This window comes from Lathyrus oleraceus, chromosome 5 (assembly GCF_024323335.1).
Source record: "Lathyrus oleraceus cultivar Zhongwan6 chromosome 5, CAAS_Psat_ZW6_1.0, whole genome shotgun sequence".
NCBI lineage: Eukaryota > Viridiplantae > Streptophyta > Magnoliopsida > Fabales > Fabaceae > Lathyrus > Lathyrus oleraceus.
The window spans coordinates 565837970-565862555 of NC_066583.1; the positions used below are offsets into that span (position 1 = coordinate 565837970).

Below are 24586 nucleotides of genomic sequence, written 5' to 3' on the forward strand. Positions count from 1 at the left end.
GTCTAAGGGGGGGGTCTTAGACAGCGCTTTTAGAAAGCGCTGTCTAAGACCCCCCCTTAGACAGCGCTTTTAGAAAGCGCTTTTAAATATAGACCTTAGTCAGCGCTTTTGAGAAAGCGCTGTTTAAAGTCTTTCAATTTAAAAAAAACCCATTCCAATGGCTTTCACTTCTTCTCTCACTTCCCATTTTCTCTCTCTCCCAAACAAAAACCCATCCCTAACCCCTTTTCAATCTCAACCCTTCTTTTTCCCTACACTCCACCCAAAACCACTCTTATCATCACCTACTTCAATCTCAACCGTTGCTTCAGCGTCATCATCGAAAAACCCTTCCAGTAACAATAACCCTAAACAATCTAGACAAGATGAAGTTGTTGAGGTTGAAGTAGAAGAGGAACTTTCGTGGATTCAAGAAAAAGCTCTCGACCTCGTTGAGTTCACCGGTTCTGTTACCCAAGCGATTCCCGGTCCGAGAGTGGGTCCCACTTCGTTGTCGTGGATTCTCGCCGTTCCTCTTGGTTATGCTGGTCTCACTTTCGTTATCGCGTTTGTTAAAACCGTTAGGAAATTCAGTTCTCCCAAAGCACAACGCAGGAAATTGGTTGGTTTTTTTGTTTCTTTGGATTTTTTTTTGTTCATTGCGCTTATAGGAAATTATAATGTTTGTTTGTTTGTTTGTTTGTTTCAGGTTGGTAAAAATGCGTTGTTGTGTAAGTCTGTTGATGATTTGTTACAAAGAGGACGAGATGAAGTTAAGGTTGATGATCTCAAAGGAATCGAAAATAAGGTGAGTTATAGAAAATATTTACTTTAAATTGTAGTTGGGTATGATTCTAAATTGTGATTGTAGTTATGCTGCAAACCATGATATTATCGCAGAATGCGAGCAAATGCAACCGCGATTTCAGTTGTAGAGACATCTAAAACCTTTATATTTTCGCTGTAGACCTGAGTTTGTAATTAATTTTTGTCGCAATCTTTGTTATTGTGAAAAATTGTATACAAATGTGACTGCAACTGCTGACACTTTATAGTCATAGAGATATAGAAAAACTCTTGATATTGCAGGTCTGTGTTGCAGTTGCAGACCTTTTTCTAAAACCTTGAATATGACATGTGGTCATTATTTGACATTTGCTGTTGAATAATATATGGCCTCACATTTTGTCTAGGGGTTATGGAATCACTTTTTGAATCTGCGTCAATAATGGGTAGAGAAGCTTTGTTCTTCCCCATGTTTGTTGATTTCTGATACAAACCAATATTCTCAACTATTTGAAATTAAAGAAACCCGCAAGATAGATGTAAATACAAGATTTATTGATGATAATAATTTGATTACATAGGGAAACTCTTTATTCACAACTAACATATGTTTCTCCTACTATTTGATAACTTCCCCACCATCATTAACTAACTCTCCCATCTCAACTAGCTCCCCTTCTTCCATCACAAGATTCTTTCTCAACTGTCCTTTGTTTCTCCTTACACTTCCCATTCCTTGGGCCCATGAGACAACTGTTAGGCCAGTTGATCTTCAGCCCTCCTTTTCTTTTGGGTTGTAATGTAACAAGTGCTACCTTGATAGGAAGTATGTGGAGAAGTTTGTAGCAATAGTATAACTGACAGCAGAGTAGATTCTTCTTATCTGTTGAGAATCAGTGTCATACAATGCTAGGGTAACAGATTAAAAATCCACAGCAAGGTAAAATATTTCACTATCACGATAGTCGTAACACTATCTGCAACTACATATAGTGAATCTCATATTCAGAACACTGAATTGAATCATTTGTTACTTCTCCTTTTCTGGTATTCCGCACAAGGTTAAATCATGAACTGATTTCTAGTTTTAATTTTTAAATAATGATAACTTATTTTTCTTTTTTTATGTTCTTCTGCACGAGTGCCTATCAGATAGGGGTAACTTGACATACTTGATTGCTTATCATTTGCATTAGAAACACTGTTTTCTTTTACATACTAATCTATAAGGCTGAGTATTTGGCTATTTGCTCCTATTTATATCGGTTTCGTTATTATTGATAATGTATCTTGGTTTTACAAAATAAGAACAATGATTCCACTAAAAGACCATAAGTTCTAAACTGGTATTGTATAAAATTACCATCATCAAGTCATTGTAATATTCTTTGTAGTATATATATTAACGGTCTGTCTAAAATATTGGATTTTACCTGTCTAACCTTAGGTGAAACTTTTGTTGTTGATGTGTATATGCTTCGATTCCTAATCATGATATGTTTTTTCTGTGCAAATGTTTCTTTAATAAAAGATCATGCCATCTGTCTAGATCATGAAAGTAGTTCTTAGCTTTCATTTTGCTGGCTGGAAAAATCTCATGGAAATTCATTTTTCTGTTTGCTGGCTTACCATACTTTTGACTTCCTCTGCATGTGTCATTGATTTTAAGTAACAAAAAATTCATATCCAGACAGGTTTTGTCTTGGAAGAAATTTTGCGCAAATACATTCGATATGCTATGAACGAGAAACCATTCAACCCTGATGTTGTAGCTGATTTAATTCAATTAAGGAGAGCTTCTGCATTAAAGGACTCACAAGTTGCTGAGATTCTAAATGAAATTTCACGAAGAATTGTTAGAGACAAAGGTAATGTCTTCTTAATATTGGACAGTTTTCATCTGAGTAATCCTTGTACGTGGTAGTTTATTTTGTCCTAGGCTGTGTAGAAAAGTATTCCGATCAACTGCAGTGATGAGTGAACAGGATTATTTTTCTCTGGTTTGCTCCTTGTATTGACAAAGGTTTAGTATCTGGGTCCATGTTGTCAAGCTCAAATGCTCATGTCTTTTTGATAGAATTTGTGAGATATAGCTTCAAACCTACGACTCTACAAATTACCCCCCCTTAGACCAGAGGTAATTACATATAATTGTCATAAATTGAACTATTTGCTTAAATTATGTATTTGACATATATACACATTAACGATTTCTTGTTATTATTGGTTTTAGGGCATTTCCCATTGTCAGCTGTATTTGTCGTCACCATACTATCGGATGGTTGGCAAGGGAAAAGTGCATAACGTTAGCGGAGTATTACTCCACACTAGAGAGCTCCCTGCTGGATGTTTGAAGGTATCAGTTGATATTGCAGTTGAGCCGAATGCAACATTACCATATCCTAGCGATGATTCGGATGCAACAACGGTGCACGAAGCAGTAGGTTCGTTTGTTGCATGGCCGACAAACCTCATATGCGTAGGATATGAGGTATGCTTAAAACTTATGTTAACTTTAATGTGTATATTCAAAGTTTAAAATTTATGCTTAAAATTTTACTTACATATTTTCCTTGGTTATGTTAAATAGACTCCCACAAAATCCAAATCAAAAGATAATGCGATTCCACGGCATACCGAGTCCACGGTTTCAAGAAAAGAGGTAATATACAATTATATGACATATATTCATGGAAGTTGTTACATTCTTAATTTGATCTAACTATTTATATGACATGTAGCTTCAAGAAAATGAGGTTAGCAATGCCTCCGCACAACAAAAAAGGAGGTTAGCAACGCCTCCGCACGGGTAAAAAGTTCTGGTGCTAAGAAGACCGTAGCTAGGAAAAAACCTACCACCAAGTATAGGTCGTGCCTCAGGACATTTCTAGAGATGACCGATATACCGACCGGAGGTGTTCGGACTGTACATATGGAGGTAGGGATTTTCGGCTTTGATTACGACCAAATGATTGGTAATGAAGACTTCATGCAAGTTTTTAGTCATGAAGAAATCGGCGTCACCGTTGTCAATACATATATTAGGTAAATCCGGTCTACTTTGTTTTATTAATTAAACAACTTATGTTAATGATGTTTACTTTATGTTAATCCGGTTTACTTTATGTTTCAAAAGAGGTGTTAATCCGGTTTACTTTATGCGAGATACTCTTGCTTTGGGCCGATTAAAGATTCCCACCGATGTATGTATTTCTAACTTATGAGTTATTTTTATATTTACACATATCTCATATAATTAAATAGTTGGAATTAATTCAAAATATGTTATATTATTATGTAGTACTTTGATGAATTCAAGTGTGCATTTTATACAAAGGATCAAGTGGACGAAATCAAAGAGGAGTGGTGTCAATTCATGATAGAGCTCAATGTTTGTTCATAAATTTGTGTAATTAATGTGTACATTTGTAGTATATGTTATGACTTGTAAATGTGTACATAAATTTGTATATATTTTGATACATTTAAGGCAAAATTGGTTTGAATTGGTATATATATATATTTGTTAGCCAAAAATTGGTAGAAAAAAGGCCAAAATGGCATATATAAAATGTGATAATTGTCTGTCAAAATCTGGTTGAAAACAGGTAGAAATTCTGGTTTATAAACCTGGAAAAAATGTGGTTTAAAACAAAAGCTTCAAAAATTTTCGAATACCTTAGACAGCGCTTTTGTAAAAAGCGCTGTCTAAGGGGGGGATTAGAAAGCGCTTTAGGCAAAAGCGCTGTCTAAGGGGGGGGCTTAGACAGCGCTTTTTGAAAAGCGCTGTCTAAGGTATACCTAAAAAAATTAAAATAGGAGGGTCTTAGAAAGCGCTTTTGGCCAAAACGCTGTCTAAGGGGGTGGGGCTTAGACAGCGCTTTTCAAAAGCGCTGTCTAAGGTATACCTAAAAAATTTAAAATAAGAGGGTCTTATAAAGCGCTTTTGGCCAAAGCGCTGTCTAAGGGGGGGGCTTAGACAGCGCTTTTAAGATTTAAAAAAGCGCTGTCTAAACCTTTAGCAGCGGAGGTTTAGACAGCGCTTTAAAGCGCTGTCTAAGGCTAAAAAAAGCGCTGTCTAAGGTCTTGTTTGTTGTAGTGGATCTGGAGAATCAAAGTACCTAAGAGGGTTAGGTCTTTTATTTGATTGACACATCATAATGGTGTTGAAACCAAATTGATGTTGCATCATAGAGGTCTTGGTGATCCCTTATGGATTGCTTTTCCAAGGGAGGAGGAATCCACTCTTCATGCCTTAAGAGATTTTAGCATGGTCAAGCATGTTTGGAGGCATCTTGTTGGAAGTAGATTCAATGATAAATTCTTTAATGCTCTACTACAAGATTGGCTTGAGTTGAACTGTCTATAAACATGGGGAGTTATTAGGAACTAGAAGATTGGATTTCCACTTGAGTGATAGCTTGTCATTCGATGTGGTATTGGCACAACCAAAAACTACATAACAAGGATTATGTTATGCCACATAGCTTACTAAACTTCATTTCTGTACAAGTCAATCATTATAGAGATAGTACAATGATGCTTAACAAGAGCATAATTAGGAAAAAGACTCTTATGGAGATTAAGTGGAATCCACGTGAGACAGATTAGGTGGCATTGAATACTGATGGGGCAGTGCTCAAAAATGGGGTTGCTGGACATGATGGAGTTTTCATGAGCAATAATGGTGATTGGTTAGCAGGCTTTGTGAAGATTTTAAGCAAGTGTTTTGTGTTAGTTACTAAATTATGAGGTGTGTGGGAAGGTGTTCATCTAGCTCATATGGAAGATTATAAACACGCAGAAATTCAATTGGATTGCATGGAGATTTAGTAACTACTAGGGAAGGGCAAGAATCAGCTTCAACAGGGAACTAGTCTGATGTACAACATAAAGAGTTGTTTGAGAAATATGGTTGAGTATAGGGTGAAACACATATACTGTGAGGCTATGTTGTCTGTTGATGAGCATGCAAAGATGGGTGCTTCTAATTTAAATGAGAGGGGAGGTAAATGGAGGGGACCAAAATCCCTCATGACCCACTTTTTGCTTCCCCTGGTTTTGGGGAATTTAAAGGGGATAAGAAGTGATTCATTTTAACTATAATTATATTATATATTTGCCCTTATTTATTTATATATAAATTTAATTTATTAAAATGCTAAAAGTTCTAGTTTGAGCAAATTTGATCTTCATTTTATATTTTTTTGTATTTTTATATCTTCATATTATTATCATTATATATGTTTAAATTTTATTTTTATTTGTTTATACTTTAATGTTATTTTTTAATTATCATAATGTTTTTGTTTATAATATTTTTTGTTAAATTTTATTGTATTCGATAATCTTTTTATAATTATATATTATAATCGTTATGCTTTTATAAAATCTTTCATGATATTCCCTCCCTTCTCCTTTCATATTCATGAGGCTCACGTCTCCTCAGCTTCTCTTCCCTTAATAAAAATTCATCTCTTTCATCTTCTCAATTGAATCAACAGGATCCTTAGTATTTTTTGTATACTTTTGTCCTCTTTAATCCCAACAAAAAATATAAATACTTTCAATAATTTTAATTTTAACCATCTTTAAAAAAAAAAGATTTATAAATTGTTACGAAAGATTGACTGTATGTACAAAAACCAAATTTATAGAAAAATTAACTAACATTGTAGTAGGACCATTTATTAGAAATGAAAATTGGAATCATCCCTATTAGATATTGGTAAAAACTATTTACAATAAATAGTATAAAATTTTGCATAATGGGTAAGGACATGGTTACAATCAATTATGCACTAAAATAAATGGAAATGGATGCAGGCAAGTACTTTAATATTCACCTTATGTATATACTAGCATAATATATATTTAAATATTATTATTATTATTATTATTATTATATAATATATACTGGTTAATTTTATTAAATATATTACTATTAAATTAGTACTTATTTTAATATAATTGTTTGATTATTTCTTAACTCACTAACTTCTTTGAAATATTGTTAAAAACTTAAAATAATATAATAAATTATAAATTGATCAATAATTTTCATTAAAATACGGGTAAACGAGTATGAATATGGATAATTAGTTATTCATAATGTATAAGTATGGGTACAAGTGTATATATGAGCTCAGATACAAAGATTTTTTTCAACCCTATATAAATTGTGTCAATTGTCATTTCTACCTTTTATACCGGTTATGCTAATAATAATAATAATAATAATAATAATAATAATAATAATAATAATAATAATAATAATAATAATAATAATAATAATAATAATAATAAATTTAATAATTATTATAATAATAATAATTTAATAAAATAAAGAAAAAGGAGTAGAAAAGTAGTCTACTTAAAGCCCATAGTCCATTAGAAGCCCATAGTCCATTTTAAATTCTCTTCATTTTCTCTCTCTTTCTCTTTTATTTTGAGATTTTATATTATCCAGAATCGTTATCAGAAGCAGAAGCAAAAAAGAACAAGAGGTTACATACAACAACAACAATGGTAGCTATGGCTATGGCTTCTCTTCAGAGTTCCATGTCCTCACTCTCCCTCTCCTCCAACTCTTTCTTAGGCCAACCTCTCTCTCCCATCACTCTCTCCCCTTTTCTTCAGGTACCTCATTCTCTTACTCTCCATTCATTTCTCCGTTTTTATCATTCCACGTGCTTCCTTTCTCCTTTTATCCGTATGGGTTTTTTTCAATTCAAAGACTCCATCTTTATGGGTATCAGCATTTCAATTTTTATTTTATTTTTCTTCTTTTTTATGCCTATTTTCTCACTGCTCTTCCCTTGATTGTTTCAATTTATGTGTATCTGCAACTTAATTTTGCTATCTAAGTCTTCAAGATTCCAATTTTGATAGATTCTGATTATTTTCAGTTTCGCATGATAATTGTGTCTAGATAATCACAAATTTTGATAGAATTAACACATTTTTCCATCAAAGTCCCTTATAAGAAATTGGTTCGCTAAAGTTCTGAATTGGGGTTATTGCCTTGTTTTCAATTTCGATGTGCAGGGTAAGCCAAAAGTTTACTCTACTAACTTGATATGAATTTTATATTTCTGATATGCAGGGTAAGCCAACAGAGAAGAAATGTCTTATTGTAATGAAGGTCAGTATCAAATTCTTGCCTCATCCATGACTAAAATTATTATTCCTTTTCAGATTTTGCTAAATCAAAATATAAATGGACCAGAAGTTAACTATAATGAGATCACAGCAGAGTATTGTGCTTTTTGCAGTTTGCAGTTTAAAATAATCCAGTGAACTCCTAGAATATAAGTTTGATCCGCAATATATAGAGTTATACAGAATTTGTGGCCCTGTATTGCCTTTTATTATAAAACTTGTTAAGACATAACTGCAATACCGTAGATACTTAATAGAAACAAAACATTATGATTTAAAAATAGTGTAACTTGACAAAGAATCACCCGAAGGGTATGGCGCAGCTGGTTGTGCAGGCCGAGGTTGTGAGGTTGACCTAGGTTAGATTCTCGCATAGTACATTCTTGGAAAGGGGTGCAGATCCTTAGTTATGACTCACTTGTGCGGAGATTAGTCATATATTAGGTCAAAAGGAGTTAAATCTGTGCGAATACACTGTGGAACCGCTAGGATGCCAAAAGCTTTAGTTATGGCAGGTTCCTTCCCAAAACAATATCTGACAAAGAATCCATTTAAAACTTCTTTTACAGTCTTAAACGATGGAGTAAAGCTTTCATATCTTGTGAGAATGAAAACGAGAATAAACCTTTAAGCGACATAAATATATTGTCTAGGTAGCTTTAGAAATTGTTTCGACTCATGTATTTTTTTTCCTGTTTCTCGTCTGGCAGCTTAAACGATGGGAGCGAAAGGAATGTAAACCAAACAGCCTTCCCGTATTACACAAATTGCATGTTAAAGTTGGAGATACAGTGAAAGTCATATCGGGACATGAAAAGGGTCAAATAGGGGAGATTACTAAGATCTTCAAACACAACAGCAGTGTCATTGTTAAAGACATAAACTTGAAGACAAAGCATGTGAAAAGTAACCAAGAGGGAGAACCCGGACAAATAAATAAGGTGATTATCATCTCCCTTGCTAGAAAAACATTATCATGAATTCTTCACTCTCAAGAGTTAGATAATCTCGTATTATATAACTTTTATTTTTCGTTTGAGAGAATCCGTGTTCGAATATTTGTTGTAACAATCCTTGGTTGGGCTTTACTTACCTCTCTGCTGAATTTCATATTACCAAGGTCGTTTTTTCTTGGGAACCGGAAGGTTTAGAAACATGCGTTGATGTGTGATTAATCTGATTCATTGAGAAACCATTGCCTTGAATTCCAGGTCGAAGCTCCTATCCACAGTTCAAATGTGATGCTTTACTCCAAAGAAAAGGATGTAACAAGCCGCGTAGGTCATAAAGTTCTTGAAAATGGTAAAAGAGTTCGCTACCTGATAAAAACTGGAGAGATAATTGATAGTGAAGAAAATTGGAAGAAACTGAAGGAAGCTAATAAGAAAACTGCAGAAGTTGCTGCTACCTAGTTTTACTGTATTACTTCATGTATTCAGCAGTTATGTAACTCTATGTACTTGTATTTTTTTGCTCATTTTATTTTAAGTGTATATTATGTTATTATTTTTGTTGCCTATGTTGATCTCATACACAACTTAGCAATTGAATTTGTTGTCTTTTTAGAGAGAAAATGTTCTTGACTCTCTCTACCTGCTGGAGAACTGTCTCATGCACACAATTCATACACTTGCTCATTTTGTATCAAATGGATGTTTAAATTATTTACGAGTAGATGAAGTTTATGTTAATCGATGTCTTAATTTTGCATATGTTCAATTATCTTGGCAGATATTTAGATATTGAGAAAGAAAAATGATTACACAGGAGAGGGGAGCAAGGTTAACCCCATCAAAATGTAAAGAACTTAATGTGAAGAACTCAAAGAAAAGTATGTCTAACATATTCTTTACAAAATCATTCTAAAGTGTGTCAACCTTTGCTCTTGCCTATTTCAATAGCTTTCATAACCGCGCAGAACTCGGCATAGATGGAAGAGTCCCACGACAAGCTTTCTGCAAAAGCCAAGATAAAGTCTGCATTGCAATTTTTAAAAATGCCACCACAACCAGAGGAAAGAGAAGTAGGGTTGTAAATTCCATCTAGTTGGATGAATGTTGCCATCAAAGGCTTTTATAAGGGAGAACTTTGTCATAGAAGCTGAGGTTGTTTTGAGAGAATTGTTACCTGTCATTTTCACTTGGGCCATGATCTTGTTGATTTGAGTTGAGGTCCAGGGTCTGATTTTTGTACCTAAAGTTGCTTCTTGTATCCCATATTTGGTTAATGGAAAATCATTGCGACTTTCATAATCAAAATACATTTTTTGGACTTACTAATTATACAGTGATGAACCAATCTTCCAAGGATAGTGATAAGTTGATGGTTATGATTTTCCTTCCAAGCCAGAGACATGGGTTCTTTGAAAAATTACATCGGAAGAAAATGTAGTTTGTACTCTCCATCTCAAGATTGCAGAGACAACACTTGGAGGCCAAAGTGGTGCCTCTTCTCATTAGCTATCCCTGTAGGTATCTTATCATACATGAACCTCCAAACTAAAAGGGAGTTGGATGGAGGTATGTCAATATTCTGAATAGTTTTGATTCAATTTAGCTGAGTCGGGGATAAGTGTATACATATTTTAGGCTAAGCAGACCCCGAATCCTAGTTAGCACATATCATGAAGTCTTTATTGTTGTCACTTAAACAAGGAGCTTGAGGGAGTTTATGTTCTTGGAACAAAATTGGTTGATATCATATCCTTTGGGTTTTGATGATAACAAAGTATTTAAAGAAGTCAACTCTGAAGAAAGTTAGTTTCTGGTGGTTCAGACTTTGAAGCATCGGAAGTTAAGAAGTAGGCTCTGAAGAGATCAGTCTCTAAAGAGTGAAGTCTGAAGAAAGTCAACCTCTAAAGCATAATTTCTTCAATTGAGGAAACTCTGATAAACTCAGAGACTTTTTGATCACGTTAAGACTTAAGGAAAAATCTCTTCATTGTTGTCTGAGCTTTAACGGATAATTCCTCTTGCGTAAATTTGTTTTCTTGATGTGTGCAAACAAGTACAAAGATTATCCAATCTTTTGGTAAAAGTCTTCAACGTCTTTTTTCTTCCTCTTTATATAAGGAGCAGAAGACATGAAAAAGAAGACTAATACAATGCAATATAAGACTAAAAAACCTTGGCATTTAAATGAGAAATCGCTCTGTCAAAATAGTTATACTTAGAACCTCTTAACACTTTGTATATTTTAGAAGTTCTTAAGTCTTAGAGTCTTTTTAAGTTGTATTATGTCTACACCTATGATTGTATATCAAGTTAGTTGTTACCCAAATCTCTTAACAGTTTGTTATATAGTCATAAATCTCTTGTTTTAGTGTTTGAGCATTTGAAGTCTCTTGCTTGTGTGCTTTTGACCATTCGAAGTCTCTTGTTTGTATGCTTGAGCAATGAAGTCTGTTGGAACAAGATTTGTTCACATCTCTTAGACTTTGATGATAACAAAGTACTTAAATAACAAGTGGATATACTAACATATGTTCAAGTGTGCAGGATCATAAAGCTGAGTAACCAACTTTGAATAAACCTTGTTAAAAACATATGTGGAGAAACAAAGTATCTCAGATTCTGAAAGATCAAAATAGGATGCCTCTGAAGGATCAGACTCTGAACGAGGTGGTTCTACCATTGGAGGTTCAGACTCTGATCATAGTTGATGGCCCATATTTAGTGAGTAATTGTATACCTTAGTTCTTTCATTTTGTTAGTATTATTGTCCTTTTAATTGTTACTTTCAATTTATTTTAGTTGTTTTATAGCATTTAGCTTGGAGCATAATAGGTGATCCCTTTTGTTAGTTAGATTAGTTTGTTGCTTGATTTAAGGTTAGTTCTGTCGAGCTAAGTCAATATTATAGAGGACAACACATGGGAGTGCAAGCTGAAGCAGGAAGATGAACTTTGCCAAAGAAATTAAATGGAGATAGGAACTGAGCTCCTAGGGAAAGCTTGGAAGGAATGACGTACTAGAGGGAAACGTTGTTTTGTATTGAAGAAAAATCATTTGAATTTAGTGGATAAGACTAAGAGGCACTAGAAGACAAAGATGGTACGATAGTATAACCATTACTTTACGCAAAAGGACAATGTCGTCTACACTCTATTGTGGTATTATGTCACAAGATGCCTTGTCCCCCACAATTGTTCCCGTATATCTGATTCCTTGCTTGCTAAGCAGAAAGAATGATGTGAAGTCGATGATTCATGTATTGGGCTTGATTTGGTTTCCTTATTTTTGGCCCATGATCCAAGACATCACAAGAAACTCTAGTGAAGGATTATAAATAGACTCTGCTGATGATTGAGGGGGAAAAGGGAGAGCATTATTTTTCAGAACACAAGACAAAATATAATAGTGTGAGGTTAGTGGAGAGAAAATAAAGTTCTTCTTATCATCATTTCCTGTACCAGATGTTGAATCCTGGCACGACTGGATTCATCTCTTGTTGATTATCCATCTGAAGAAGTCTTCATGTTACTCTTAGATTTACATTTCTTCTTCAGTATTTGTTTATGAATGTGTCTTTTGAGAACCATGTATGTAGTTTGTTTTTAGCTCATCATGAGCTAAACTTTTTGTATGTTGAGCAATAGGAAGTTAATGTTATGATGTTTTTATGTTAAGTGATGTGTTGTTTAGTGCTTTATTTTATTATGTGTTAACTTGCTTCCAAATCTGATTCTTTGAGTGATCAACTTAGAAAAAGATACTAGCTTGTTGTTATGGGAGATCTAACAAGTGGATTTCATAATAAAAGTAGTTGAAAATAGTAGGATATAGATATTCATTTGATTAGTTTACTTAGAGACAAGGAACAACAACCATAAAGGATTTCATAATATAATAGATGTATTTTAGGGTTGTAAGTATGACTTAGAGATTTGTTCCTTTGCTCTAGTAATGCATGCTTTGATGTTATAGAAATACACCTCTAAATCATTTTGGCCTTTCATGGAACGACATTACACATCATGAACACATAATTACTTTAATAACATTAATGGACATTGGGTCAACATGCACTATCTGATATCATTTCACTCTCACTTTACACTTTTTAGATCTGGTTTAGGAAGGAAAGACTGAACTTATGACATTCATATATTATTTTTATCTCTGGTCATGCTTACGTTAAAAAGATAGTTTATTGAAAAATCAACCCAAGTAACATTCACTCCTAGAGGGTACAATACCCTTACTTTTCATCACTTGCTACTTCTAAATATACATGTATACTTGCATGTGACACATTTTCAAGCAATAAGTTTTCCCGCCGTTGTCGGGGAGTGCCAAGTTACATTTTTGATTTTGTATGCATTACTATTCTTTTTTATTATTTAAGCGTTTGAGCCTTTAATGTTTTCTCTACTCTGGTGTCACGACAAGTGCTTAACTGTTATATGTGCAGGTTGTTGCATCCAGTCTATAGAGGAGATCCTGAACCTAAAAGAACTCTCAGAGTACTAAGGAGATTTTAACTTACTGGAGATTTTTCATGGAGTCCTACTTCTTTCATTCTGGATGACGTACCAGAATTAGAGTTAGACGAAGAAGAGGCAAAAGTTGTCATGGCAGATAATGATGTTATTAGAATTACCAATGATAGGGAGAGAAACATCAGAAATTATGCAATCTTTGATCCAAATTCCATGAATACTAGGATCATACGACCAACAGTTGATGCACCATCGTTTAAATTCAAGCCCATGATGTTTCAGATGTTGCAAACCATTGGCCAATACTCAGGTTCGCAAATGAAGATCCTCACTTTCACTTAAGACAATTCATGGACATTGCTAGTAATTTTAAGATTCCTTGTGTCACTGATGATGCATTCACGTTGAGGCTTTTTCCATACTCTCTTAGGGATAGATCCAAAAGTTGGTTAAATTCCTTGGTGCCTAATCCCATTGCCACATGGAATGATTTGGATGAAAACATTATGGCCAAGTATTTCCCTCCTTCCAAAAATTCTAAAAGGAGAAATGAGATAACCTCATTTAGACAACGAGTCGATGATTCCCTATTTGATGCCTGGGAAAGATTTAAGGAGCTGCTTAGACAATGTCCCCACCATGGAATACCAATATGTATTCAACTTGAAACTTTTTACAATGGATTGGTGCCTTCCTCAAGGAATATGTTAGATGCCTCAAGTGGTGGAGCTCTTTTATCTAAATCTTATGAAGAAGGCTACAAGTTGATTGAGAGTATCACTACCAACACTTATCAATGTACTGTCATTAGGAAATATGTTAATTCAACTCAAAAGAGACCAGTTGGTGTTCATGAAGTCACTAAGACTACAACTTTTGTTGCTCAAGTGGCTCAAATCCATAAGATGATGAAGAATCTTATGACTCTTGAAATGACAAAGCTTGAACCTATCAAGGTGGTTACTAATGCATCAGCGGTTTCTTGTATGTACTATGGAGGTGCTCGTTTATTTGAAGAATGCTCAACAAACCTTGTTTTTGTTAACTATGTTAGCAACAACAAGTATAATAACCTCTACAGCAACACTTACAATCCTGGTTGGCACAATCACCCCAACTTATCATGGAGTAATAACCAAAATCAAATAAAGCCTCAAGTAACTCAAGAACCACAAATTTCTCCTGGTTATTATGCACCTAATTATGTTGTGGCAAATCAATGGAATAACCAGCTTAAAAATATTTTAAAATCCTTCACTCAAGAGACAAAAGACCAGTTCCAATCACAAGGAGTAAGCATCAAAAATCTAGAGAACCATGCGGGGAAAATTGCCACTGCACTTAGTTCAAGAAAATCAATGTGCTCTCCCAAGCACTACTTAAGCTCTAGCCTCAACATATGGAGTTAAGAAAATCGAAATTTGTCAAGTCATTAAGCTTAGAAGTGAAAAAAGATGTGAAAGATCCACATCAAGAAACGATTAGTCAAGTGAAGAACTGCTAGTTCAGGACAGTTCATAAGATGAAGAGAAGTCAAATGAGGAGCTTTCCTTAGAAAGACATAATGAAGAAAATCTCGACAACAAGGCTACTGGTGTGACTTCCAATTCAAAAAAATATCCAGAAGTCGACAGAGTCCAGAAGTTTGTTCAAGAAAGATCTCCACCTCCTTTTCCTGAAAGGATTAGGAAAGCAAAAAAGGAGGAGCAGTTTGGAAAGTTCATGGAAATCTTAAAACAGATTCACATCAATATACCTTTGATTGAAGCTATCCAAAAAATGCCAAACTATTCAAAGTTCATGAAATATGTGCTCACTAAGAGTAAAAGAGTAGGAGAATTTGCAACTATTGCACTAACTCAAGAGTGCAACCGATTGGTTCAAGGCAAGCTTCCTCAAAAACTGAAAGACCCTGGAAGTTTTACTGTCCCCTGCATAATAGGAGATACTTTACGTGGAAAGACACTATGTGGTCTTGGAGCTAGTATAAATCGCATGCCCTTGTCCATCTTCAAGAAACTTGGAATTGGAGCTGCCAGGCCAACGACAATTACTCTCCAGCTAGCTGACATAAGCATTTGTTATCCTCAAGGGAAGATAGAAGATGTATTAGTGAGAGTTGACAAGTTTGTGTTCCCTGATAATTTCATTATCATGGATTTTAATGTTGATGAAGAAACTCTCATTTTGTTGGGAAGATCTTTCCTAGCCACTGGTGGGACTTTAATTGATGTGGAAAGAGGAGAACTCACTGTGAGAGTCAATGGACATCAAGTTGTGTTTAATATACTCAATGCCTTACAGTATCCTGAAGAAGATGTAGTTGAATGTTCCATGATATCAAGTTGGGAAGGAATCATCCACAAGAACTTACTCAAGTCAAATAATGTGTTAGAGCAAGAGCTGGGAAAGTTAGAAAAAGAAGACGTTCAACATGATGGTATCATTAGTGGACCCTTATGCAAATCATATATTCCTGAAGAACCTGTAAAGGTATTGGAATTATCCACTAAACTGAAGAATCAAAGGTTACCATCAGTAGAGGTTCCACCTGAGCTGGAGCTTAAGCAACTCCCATTTGCAATATGCCTACCTAGAGGCAGGACAAAAGTTTCCAGTCATTGTGGCTACTGATTTATCTGTTGGGCAAAAGGGTCGGTTGCTGACAATTTTGAAGAAGCATAAGAAATTTATTGCTTGGTAGATCTCTGACATCAAAGGGATTAGTCCCATAGTTTATATGCATAGAATCTTGTTGGAGGATAATTCTAAGAATAACATTGAAAGTCAAAGGAGATCGAACCTTATTATGAAAGAAGTGGTCAAGAAAGAGATCATCAAGTGGTTAGATGTTGATATTATCTACCATGTCTATAATTATGTATGGGTGACTCTAATTCAATGTGTGCTAAAGAATGGTGGCATGACAATGGTCAGCAACGAGAAGAAGGAATTAATTCCTACAAGAACAATTACAGGCTGGAGGATCAACTATAGGAAGCTGAACAGAGCCACTAGGAAGGAACACTTTCCTCTGCCATTTATTGATCAGATGTTGGATAGGTTGGCTGGTAAAGAGTATTATTTCTTCTTAGATGGGTATTATGGATACAACCAAATAGCCATTACACCTAAAGACTAAGAAAATACTACATTCATTTGTCCTTATGGTACTCTTGCTTTCAGAAGAATTCCTTTTGGACTGCACAATGCTCCAGCCACATTTCAACGTTGCATGATGGAAATATTTTCAGACATCATTAAGAATTCCATGGAGGTTTTCATGGATGACTTCTCTGTCTTTTGAGGATTAATCACACGGTGACAGAAAAGAGTTTGATATGTTGGATGTGTTTTGAGTAATAGCAAGAACTTGGATGGGCGAGATATCCATCTCGAATCCTAGCCTCTGGAGCTCCTAGTATCCATCACTTTCCTTTTCCATCTTATTTGCAAAAGGGTTTGACATTTTTAGATGTTTTTAGGTTTGATTAAGAAAATATTTGAAAAATTCGCGTTGAAAGTTTTGAATGATGGCGAAAGTTTGGATGAGCGAGATATTCATTTCGAATTCTAGCATTTGGGTCTCGTGGTATCCACCCCTTCCTTTTCCATATTTATTGAAAAGTGTTTAATAAGAATTAAGTGTTTTTTTTATTGGGAAAATGGTTTGGCGTTGAATCAAACGTTTGATTAACGTTCGCAGAAAGGTGATTTGATAAAATGGTTTGAAAGTTTGAAAATGGTGGAAGATGAAATGTTTAAGAAATTGGGAATGGTAGAAATCGATTAAAAATAAAGGTTTAAAATGGTTTGATTTTTGAGAAAAATACTCGACGTTGGATCGAGTTTTTATTTTTTGTTCATTTTTGAAAAATGGTTGATTTTATTCTTATGTTAGAAACTAACTAAACAATAAAGCAATCAGAACTTTCCATCTTTTCCCTCGGTTGTAGTTACGCCGAGGGAAAAATTGTATTGGTTATTGGTTCGATTTCGATCCTCAACAATAACATTTTTGTAGTTTCAAAATTGAAAAGAATGTGCCACATACCTCTTAGTCTCTGCTATTATGCGAGGGGAAGAGTAAGTATTTACCTCAGTTTGAAATAATAAATGAGAGGTAAAACATATTTTATTGTCAATTATAATTTATTTTAAATTTTAATTTAACCTTTATTTTTTAAACAAAACCTATGAACAAATTTTGTGACAAAATCATAACTTTTTATTTTATAACATAATAGAACCAAATATACACAAAATACCAAATTACATTGTTTATAAAACCAAATGTACACATATACAAATGATACACCAAGAGAACCTATATACATATTTGAAAACAGAAAATAATGACAAAACCAAATACACGTATAACAAAAAACCTATACACAGTATTTACAAAAAAAAAAAACTAGTGTTGTTCAAATTCATAAAAAGATAGGAAGCACCCAATCTAACATGATTGAATATCATCTATATCTTCTTATGTGAATGGTGTTGGATCGTTGAACACCTATAATATGAACAAAATTTAAATTAGAATAATCCCAAAACAATAACATTTAAGATTCAATCTCGACATAAACTTTTTACTAGCTACCAAACACAACATTAACTTAACAATTATAAATAAATTACATGCATGTGGATAAAGTTAATACCTTAACTCGTGAATTACTAATACCTCTGGAGACAATATCAAACATATATTTCATAATATAGTATCCATACAAATATCTATTAGATTGTTTTCGCGTCTACAAATAATTTTCATATAGTTATTAATACACACAAAGCACGAGTAATACATCTGCAAAAATAAAAGAATATCAAAAGGCTCAAGTAATACTTATTTTTGAGAAAAATAACTTTGGCTTTTTACCTCTTACTTTACAAGACATTAAATTGTATCCCTCTATAACCTTACATGTTGATAAAAATTAAACATGAATAAAAATTATTCAAAACTAAATGTAAAATTTGAGTATTACAAATAATATCACTTACACGCTTAAAACATCTTCCATCATTGAATCAAGATTATAGTATAATGAGCATAGCATAATTACACTATTTTTCTTAGGACATAGAATTATTAGTTGCCAATGTGAACTGCATAAACATCCATAATAAGTAATAATATGTATAAAATTGATTTATAAAAGAAAACACAAATTCATATATACTTACGCATGGTAAAACGGTCCTATGTAATATTCTTTTTTCTCATGAATCAACTTATTTGTATGTACGTCTAGATAGTGTTTGGTCCATGTTGTTAAATTGAATATCGAGTGAGTTTAAGAAACAATACTTTCTTAAGTCTCTTTCAACATACATCTCATACATGTGCCTAAAAGTTAAAGCAAAAGTCAACTTATATTTGAGAACAATGAATATAAATTAAAATATGTTACTACCTCCGTTTTTTATTATATGTCACTTGGAAAAAATATTTTGTACCACAATATAAGTTGTTTTATAATACCAATGAATTATTAATGTTATTTTTCCTATTACCCTTAAATATTTATTATTCTCTCTCCTTTCAATTATGTCAATTTGTATTTCCAATACCATTAATGAAGGATAATTTTGTAAAATTCTCACTAATTTATCTTTTTCATACCATAATTATTACATTTCTTAATACGTGTGGAAAATAAAAAACGACTTATAATAAAAAATGGAGGGAGTATTACACTTGGATTAACTTGTTGTTTAGGAAAAATGGAAAGAAATATGTCACAAAAGTTGATGAGTATATCTTGCTCAACAACTTTCCCACAACCAAATATTTATTTCAAAGAACTTCAGTAGAAATTGGATTCTGATTCACTTTAGATTTTATTCAAGATTTGTTTTTGTTTTAGTTCTTCCTAAATATACTGAAGTTAAGAAGTATTTTAATTCAAATTAGTTTGGTCAAAGATTTAATTAAATCATATATTTATTTGGATAAGATCTTAATTGAACATGGTTTAAACAAGAGATTTAGATTTGCATTTATTAAAATATTTAGATCTCATTTATTTAAAGGAGATTTGTTTCCTTTTATATCTAATCAAATATTTGATTAATCATGTGCTTTTTGGTTTAAAGGAAACAATATTAAATTCGATTTAATAAAGATATTTATTCTGAATCATTTACTTGAGAAGTTGGAATTGTGATTTACACAAAGTAAATATTTTATTTTATTTGTTCAAGACTCGAAATTTTGTTACATGGATAGATATCGATCCAAATGTTACACAATCTGTGAGATATCTTGTCTCAAACTGGTTGCTTTGAGAGCAAGACAAATTGAAGTATATCTTGTTCTTTTAAGTTTTGTTTTATCTTCTATTATATCAGAGATTTAAGTGTGTTAGCATGTGTTTGGACTTGGAAAAGATCTGATTTTAGCAAGATTGCATTTGGAGTGGTTATTTGTTCAAGATTTGCATCAAACAAGGATCTCAATTTTCATAATAAATATTTGATTGATTATATGAGTTTTTAGGAGATATGATATGAATCAAATGCAACAATATTGATTTAGAGATTCAAATTAATTTTGAAAGTGATCAATCAAGATTGGAAATCAACATTATTGAATATTGATCTCTTGTGCATTTTAGAAGATCAAATGTATTTAAGATGAAGATCCTACAGTGTTTTGGAGTTGAACATTGTGTGGATATTTAAGGAGCACATCTCACGTGTGAAGACTCATAACTTCATAGAAAATATCTACTATATAGGAGAATTATTAGTTGAGTCTTTTTTTTCCAATTTCCTATTGTTGAACTTTATTCGCTAGTGACATTAATATTAATAGGAATGGAGTTTTATTTTGAGTTGTAATCGTTTAATCATTCTTATACTTTTCTAATTGTCCAAACTTTTGAGAGAGAGTTCGAGTGAAAGTGAGAGGTGTCTCAAATTCACGGGGAGTCATGATTGAATATTCACAAGTAGTATTAAGAAAATGGCACTGGACGAAGTGAGTTCAGACAAGACAAATTATACTTCAGACTATTATGAGTGGAATACTTTCTATAGAGATTCTTGAATAAATATTCACGAGTAGTATTAGGAAAAGAGGCATTGAACCAGGAGGGTTCAACTAAGACCAAATTATACTTTTGACTACGAAGACTAAGTTTCCTTTCATTGGGTTAAGGTTCTCTAGATGTATGTGATTTTGCACTGAACTGAGTTATCAATTCTTGTGTTATTCATATTTTTCTTTAATCATGCCAGTTACACAATCATCTATTCATACAAATTGTGCCAGACATTGTGTTTGACATCTTTCTGTCCGAAGAATATGATTTCAATTGGCATCAAAGCAGACATCCTATTCTATTTGGGTGTGTTCCAAGGTTCTTATTTTATTCAAGATGGAGAATGCCAAAGAAGCAGGATCAGTTCATTGACCAACGATTCTTGATTGTGCTAATAATCCTCCAAAGATTATAGCTGAAGAAAATTATGAAGGTTGTTAAGAATAAGTACAATATGATACTGAAAAAATATCAAGTTTGTTGATATCTCGTGAAAGGTCATGAGAATACTGGATAAGAGATTTGGTAATAATGACCCTACCAATGTCAAGGACAATCAACATCATAACTTTAATCGGTGTAACTTTCAGCATAAAGGAAAATATGGTGAAAGACAAAATCTCAATTATTCTTACAGAGGCAAATGGATCCAATGTCTTAAATGTAGAGGCTTTGGACATATTCAAGTTGATTGCTTAAGTTTTCTAAGGAAACAAAGACAAATTTACAATATCACTAATGATGAGATAAATGAAAAAGGTGGATCTAATAAAGCAAACAATGTTATGGCTTTCACTACTCATGTCAAAGACATGAAAAGTGTTATGTATATATTGATGAGCCATCCAATTCAAAGAATATGTTTGTTACTCTTATTCAAAAAACATAATGTACAATGCCATGTACAAGTCTTAACATCTTGCCAAACATGACTACTAGTGCATTGATTTTGTCTACTCCACTCCACCATACCGTTATAAATTGTATGATAGACATCCACATCATCAACATATGCATCCCTAGTGGAATGAGAAGTATGAAACGTGTCATCAATAAGTTTGGTGGGGCAAGCCTAATGTTCTTGTTCATATTGCTTGTACCTCCCTCAAGGTCTTGTCTTAGGAAGATTATTTCTTTGATATTAGTTGCATTGGACATGTGACATCGCTAAGAGAAAGAAAACTGTAGAGACAAAGATGAGTGCTGCTAACATTGTATAGTAGAATGTTGAAGATCATGTTACTGATATCATGGATCACATTGTGGAAATTAAGTTGTGACATAGATAAATTAGAAGTATGAGGAAAATTGCCTCACAAAAGGACGTCATTGGTATTTATGATCTCAAAGAAGGTAAATTTTATGGTGGATGTGAAGTTGGAAAGAAAACCAAGATGTCACATAAGATGTTTCAACATCTTACTTGTGTTCCTGAATCACTTCATATGAGTATTATTGGACTCATGCAAGATGACAGTTATGGAGGACAAAGATATATGTTTTACTATGATGATAACTACTTTAGACTTGAGAAGTGTGATACCCTCTTTGTCTGTGAATCTCTTTTCCATTGTATACAACGTGAAAAGGTAAAATAAATTAGAAAGATCATTCGCACTCAAAGCAAACATGACAGAGAATTTGATAATTCCAACTTCCACTTTTTTCCACTACTAAAGGAAGTGCTTATGAGTTTTCTACTACCATCTCTCCCCAAACAATTAAGATTATAGAACGAAAGAATCATATCTTTTAAGAAATGGGTAAAGTAATACACCATGCCATAAAACTTCTTGTTGGGTTTCCTTCTCTGAATTATGGGTTTTTTATTAATCAAAAACATGATATTATGCTTGTTGATGATGAATTTGGCATTTCTCATAATTTGTTGAATTTCAGTTATAAATTATGTGTTGGGAAACATGTGTCATACATTGTTCTTCACAATATTCCACATTATGATGAACCTGATCCAGTTGTTAGTGAAGATGTTCTTGAAGTCCCGCCCAAGTATGGTCCTGTTAAAAGACATATGATTAAAGTTCTTATGCAGGAATTTGAGAACTTACAAGAAATAATTGCTACTTCTAATACAAGAAAAGGTGTAATGCAAATGTTGATTTCAAAGGTTGTTGAAGCTATTGTACAATATGCATCGAAAGATGTTGAGACATTGTGTAAAAACATGGTAAGTAATGATAAAATCATGAGAAGATGGGTGACAAAATGATGGATAATGAGTGACATATTTATAAAAAAAACAATACAACACAGGCGCTAGGGAAAGAGCGCCTCTTCTTAGGCCAACATGCATGCGCTAGAGAGAATAACACATCCTCTTAGGACAACAATGCATGTATCATTGATATTGACATGTTCATAATACATACATCAATCAAGGTGGCGTTTGGAATCAATTTTAAATATATGTGACATATTTTTAAATATGAATATTTTAATATATAATTTAAAATGTTGATTATTTAAATATCAAATTTGAAAAACTTAATTATTTTTAAAAAAAATCTTGCTTTTCTTACATGAAAATTTTGAGAGATCGAGTAACGCTTAAGAAAAAGGTATAAAAATTCGCTAGTTACATTACGGTCTAGAATAATCGGTGTATACATTCATACATACACAACAAACTCATCTCAACCGTCCACTAAAAACAATCCAACAGCAACCATTATCGATCCGCGTCAATCAACCTCATTGGTTCAACTTGCACCTCTCAGTGAATCCTCACAATATAAAACCTCACAACCGCCAAACCTCAATAGAACACTTGAAATTTTTCTCTCGCATCCATCACTTCTCTCATCGAAACCGTTTTCAAATCTGTGAAAATTTTCATCAATGGCGGGTAGAGGTAAAACACTCGGTTCCAGCACTCCTAAGAAGTCGACCTCAAGAAGCAACAAGGCCGGCCTCCAGTTCCCCGTTGGCCGTATCGCCCGTTTCCTCAAGGCTGGCAAATACGCCGAGCGTGTCGGCGCTGGTGCTCCGGTATACCTCGCTGCCGTCCTGGAATATCTCGCCGCTGAGGTATTTTCCATTCACTGCTAATTATTTTTGAAAATTTTCATTTCAATTTCGTATACATGTCTCGCATGATGATCTAGGGTTTCGTAACTGCAACATGTTTTCCCACAATTTATTCAAATTAATCGTTCTTAGTAATTCTGAATAAGTTAAGTGGAGATTTTGTGTTTTGAAGGATTAATAATTTATTTTGATTTCTATTGATTAGGATTGATAATTAAGTTTAGTTTCAATTGGTTAGGGTTTTGAATTTAATGTGTGTTTTCTTTGTACAGGTTCTTGAATTGGCTGGAAATGCTGCAAGGGACAACAAGAAGACTAGAATTGTGCCAAGACATATTCAATTGGCTGTTAGGAACGATGAAGAATTGAGCAAGCTTCTTGGTGATGTTACCATTGCCAATGGTGGTGTGATGCCCAATATTCACAACCTGTTGCTTCCAAAGAAAGCTGGCTCCTCCAAGGGTGCTGGTGACGATGAATGATTCTTTGATAAAAAGTTGATTTCGTTAATGGGTTTACAGTGCCTGTTTCGTTTCATTTTTTTGTTAGAGGCTGATCGTTCAGATATGTAGGTTCTGTTAGTTGTTCTGTTAGTCATGTGAATACATTGGTTTCAGTTTGTTCCTTTTGATGAGATTTGGTTAAACTTTATAAAATTTATCCCTTTACTATTTGGTGTCATCCTTTTTATTGTGAATGGATATGCAATTATGAAAAATTCTAGTTCTTGCTTTTACTTTTAACTCCCTGCATTTAATTGTCAAAACTTTGATTCGTGTAAGAGATGAGTTGCCAATGCACCGTTACAAGACAACCAGTAAGAATGTATTTTCAGATAACATAGTAATAGTTGAGTTAAATATGTTTTTGGTTCCCATAAATATACCATAATTCAATTTAGTCTAATTTTTTTATTCAATAATGGTCTTATGTTTTCCGTCTATACTTTGATATGCTATGGGGAAATTGTTGATGACTGTAAACGCACAATTCCCTCTAGTACGATTTTTTTGATCTTTATGTATGTTTGAGTTTATTTATCGACATAAAGATAGGTAATTGTGTATTTGTCAATTGTTGTGTTTCAAGTTTGGAATTGAGTGGGGGAGAGTGG

General features: G+C 33.5%; 6 protein-coding genes, 1 long non-coding RNA gene and 1 other non-coding gene across 8 annotated transcripts; 7 read left to right on the top strand and 1 right to left on the bottom strand.

Moving 5' to 3' along the window:
- The first annotated feature begins 155 nt into the window (after positions 1–155).
- LOC127082089 (uncharacterized) lies at positions 156–2794 on the top strand. Its single transcript, XM_051022319.1, has 4 exons — positions 156–601; positions 689–787; positions 2456–2633; positions 2751–2794. Exons 1-4 carry the CDS (start codon positions 158–160, stop codon positions 2792–2794), a joined length of 765 nt encoding a protein of 254 aa, XP_050878276.1. The 5' UTR covers positions 156–157.
- Positions 2795–3851: 1057 nt separating this feature from the next.
- Positions 3852–4279, top strand: LOC127083214 (uncharacterized). The gene is made up of 2 exons (XR_007788337.1): positions 3852–3968; positions 4067–4279. It is a non-coding gene; the product is annotated as an uncharacterized LOC127083214 (long non-coding RNA).
- Positions 4280–7167: 2888 nt separating this feature from the next.
- LOC127086478 (50S ribosomal protein L24, chloroplastic) lies at positions 7168–9613 on the top strand. The gene is made up of 4 exons (NM_001426914.1): positions 7168–7404; positions 7871–7909; positions 8637–8867; positions 9138–9613. Exons 1-4 carry the CDS (start codon positions 7291–7293, stop codon positions 9336–9338), a joined length of 585 nt encoding a protein of 194 aa, NP_001413843.1. The 5' UTR covers positions 7168–7290; the 3' UTR covers positions 9339–9613.
- A 4103-nt stretch (positions 9614–13716) lies between these two features.
- Positions 13717–14775, top strand: LOC127082090 (uncharacterized). Its single transcript, XM_051022320.1, has one exon. The coding sequence runs from the start codon at positions 13717–13719 to the stop codon at positions 14773–14775; it is 1059 nt and encodes a 352-aa protein (XP_050878277.1).
- Positions 13906–14012, bottom strand: LOC127090302 (small nucleolar RNA R71). The gene has a single exon (XR_007791825.1). It is a non-coding gene; the product is annotated as a small nucleolar RNA R71 (small nucleolar RNA).
- Positions 14776–15145: 370 nt separating the features above from the next.
- On the top strand, positions 15146–16000 carry LOC127082091 (uncharacterized). The gene has a single exon (XM_051022321.1). It carries the CDS (start codon positions 15146–15148, stop codon positions 15998–16000), a length of 855 nt encoding a protein of 284 aa, XP_050878278.1.
- A 106-nt stretch (positions 16001–16106) lies between these two features.
- Positions 16107–16508, top strand: LOC127082093 (uncharacterized). Its single transcript, XM_051022322.1, has one exon. It carries the CDS (start codon positions 16107–16109, stop codon positions 16506–16508), a length of 402 nt encoding a protein of 133 aa, XP_050878279.1.
- Positions 16509–23198: 6690 nt separating this feature from the next.
- LOC127086479 (probable histone H2A.3) lies at positions 23199–24143 on the top strand. Its single transcript, XM_051027253.1, has 2 exons — positions 23199–23472; positions 23745–24143. The coding sequence occupies exons 1-2, from the start codon at positions 23284–23286 to the stop codon at positions 23952–23954; spliced, it is 399 nt and encodes a 132-aa protein (XP_050883210.1). The 5' UTR covers positions 23199–23283; the 3' UTR covers positions 23955–24143.
- The last annotated feature ends 443 nt before the right edge of the window (positions 24144–24586 follow it).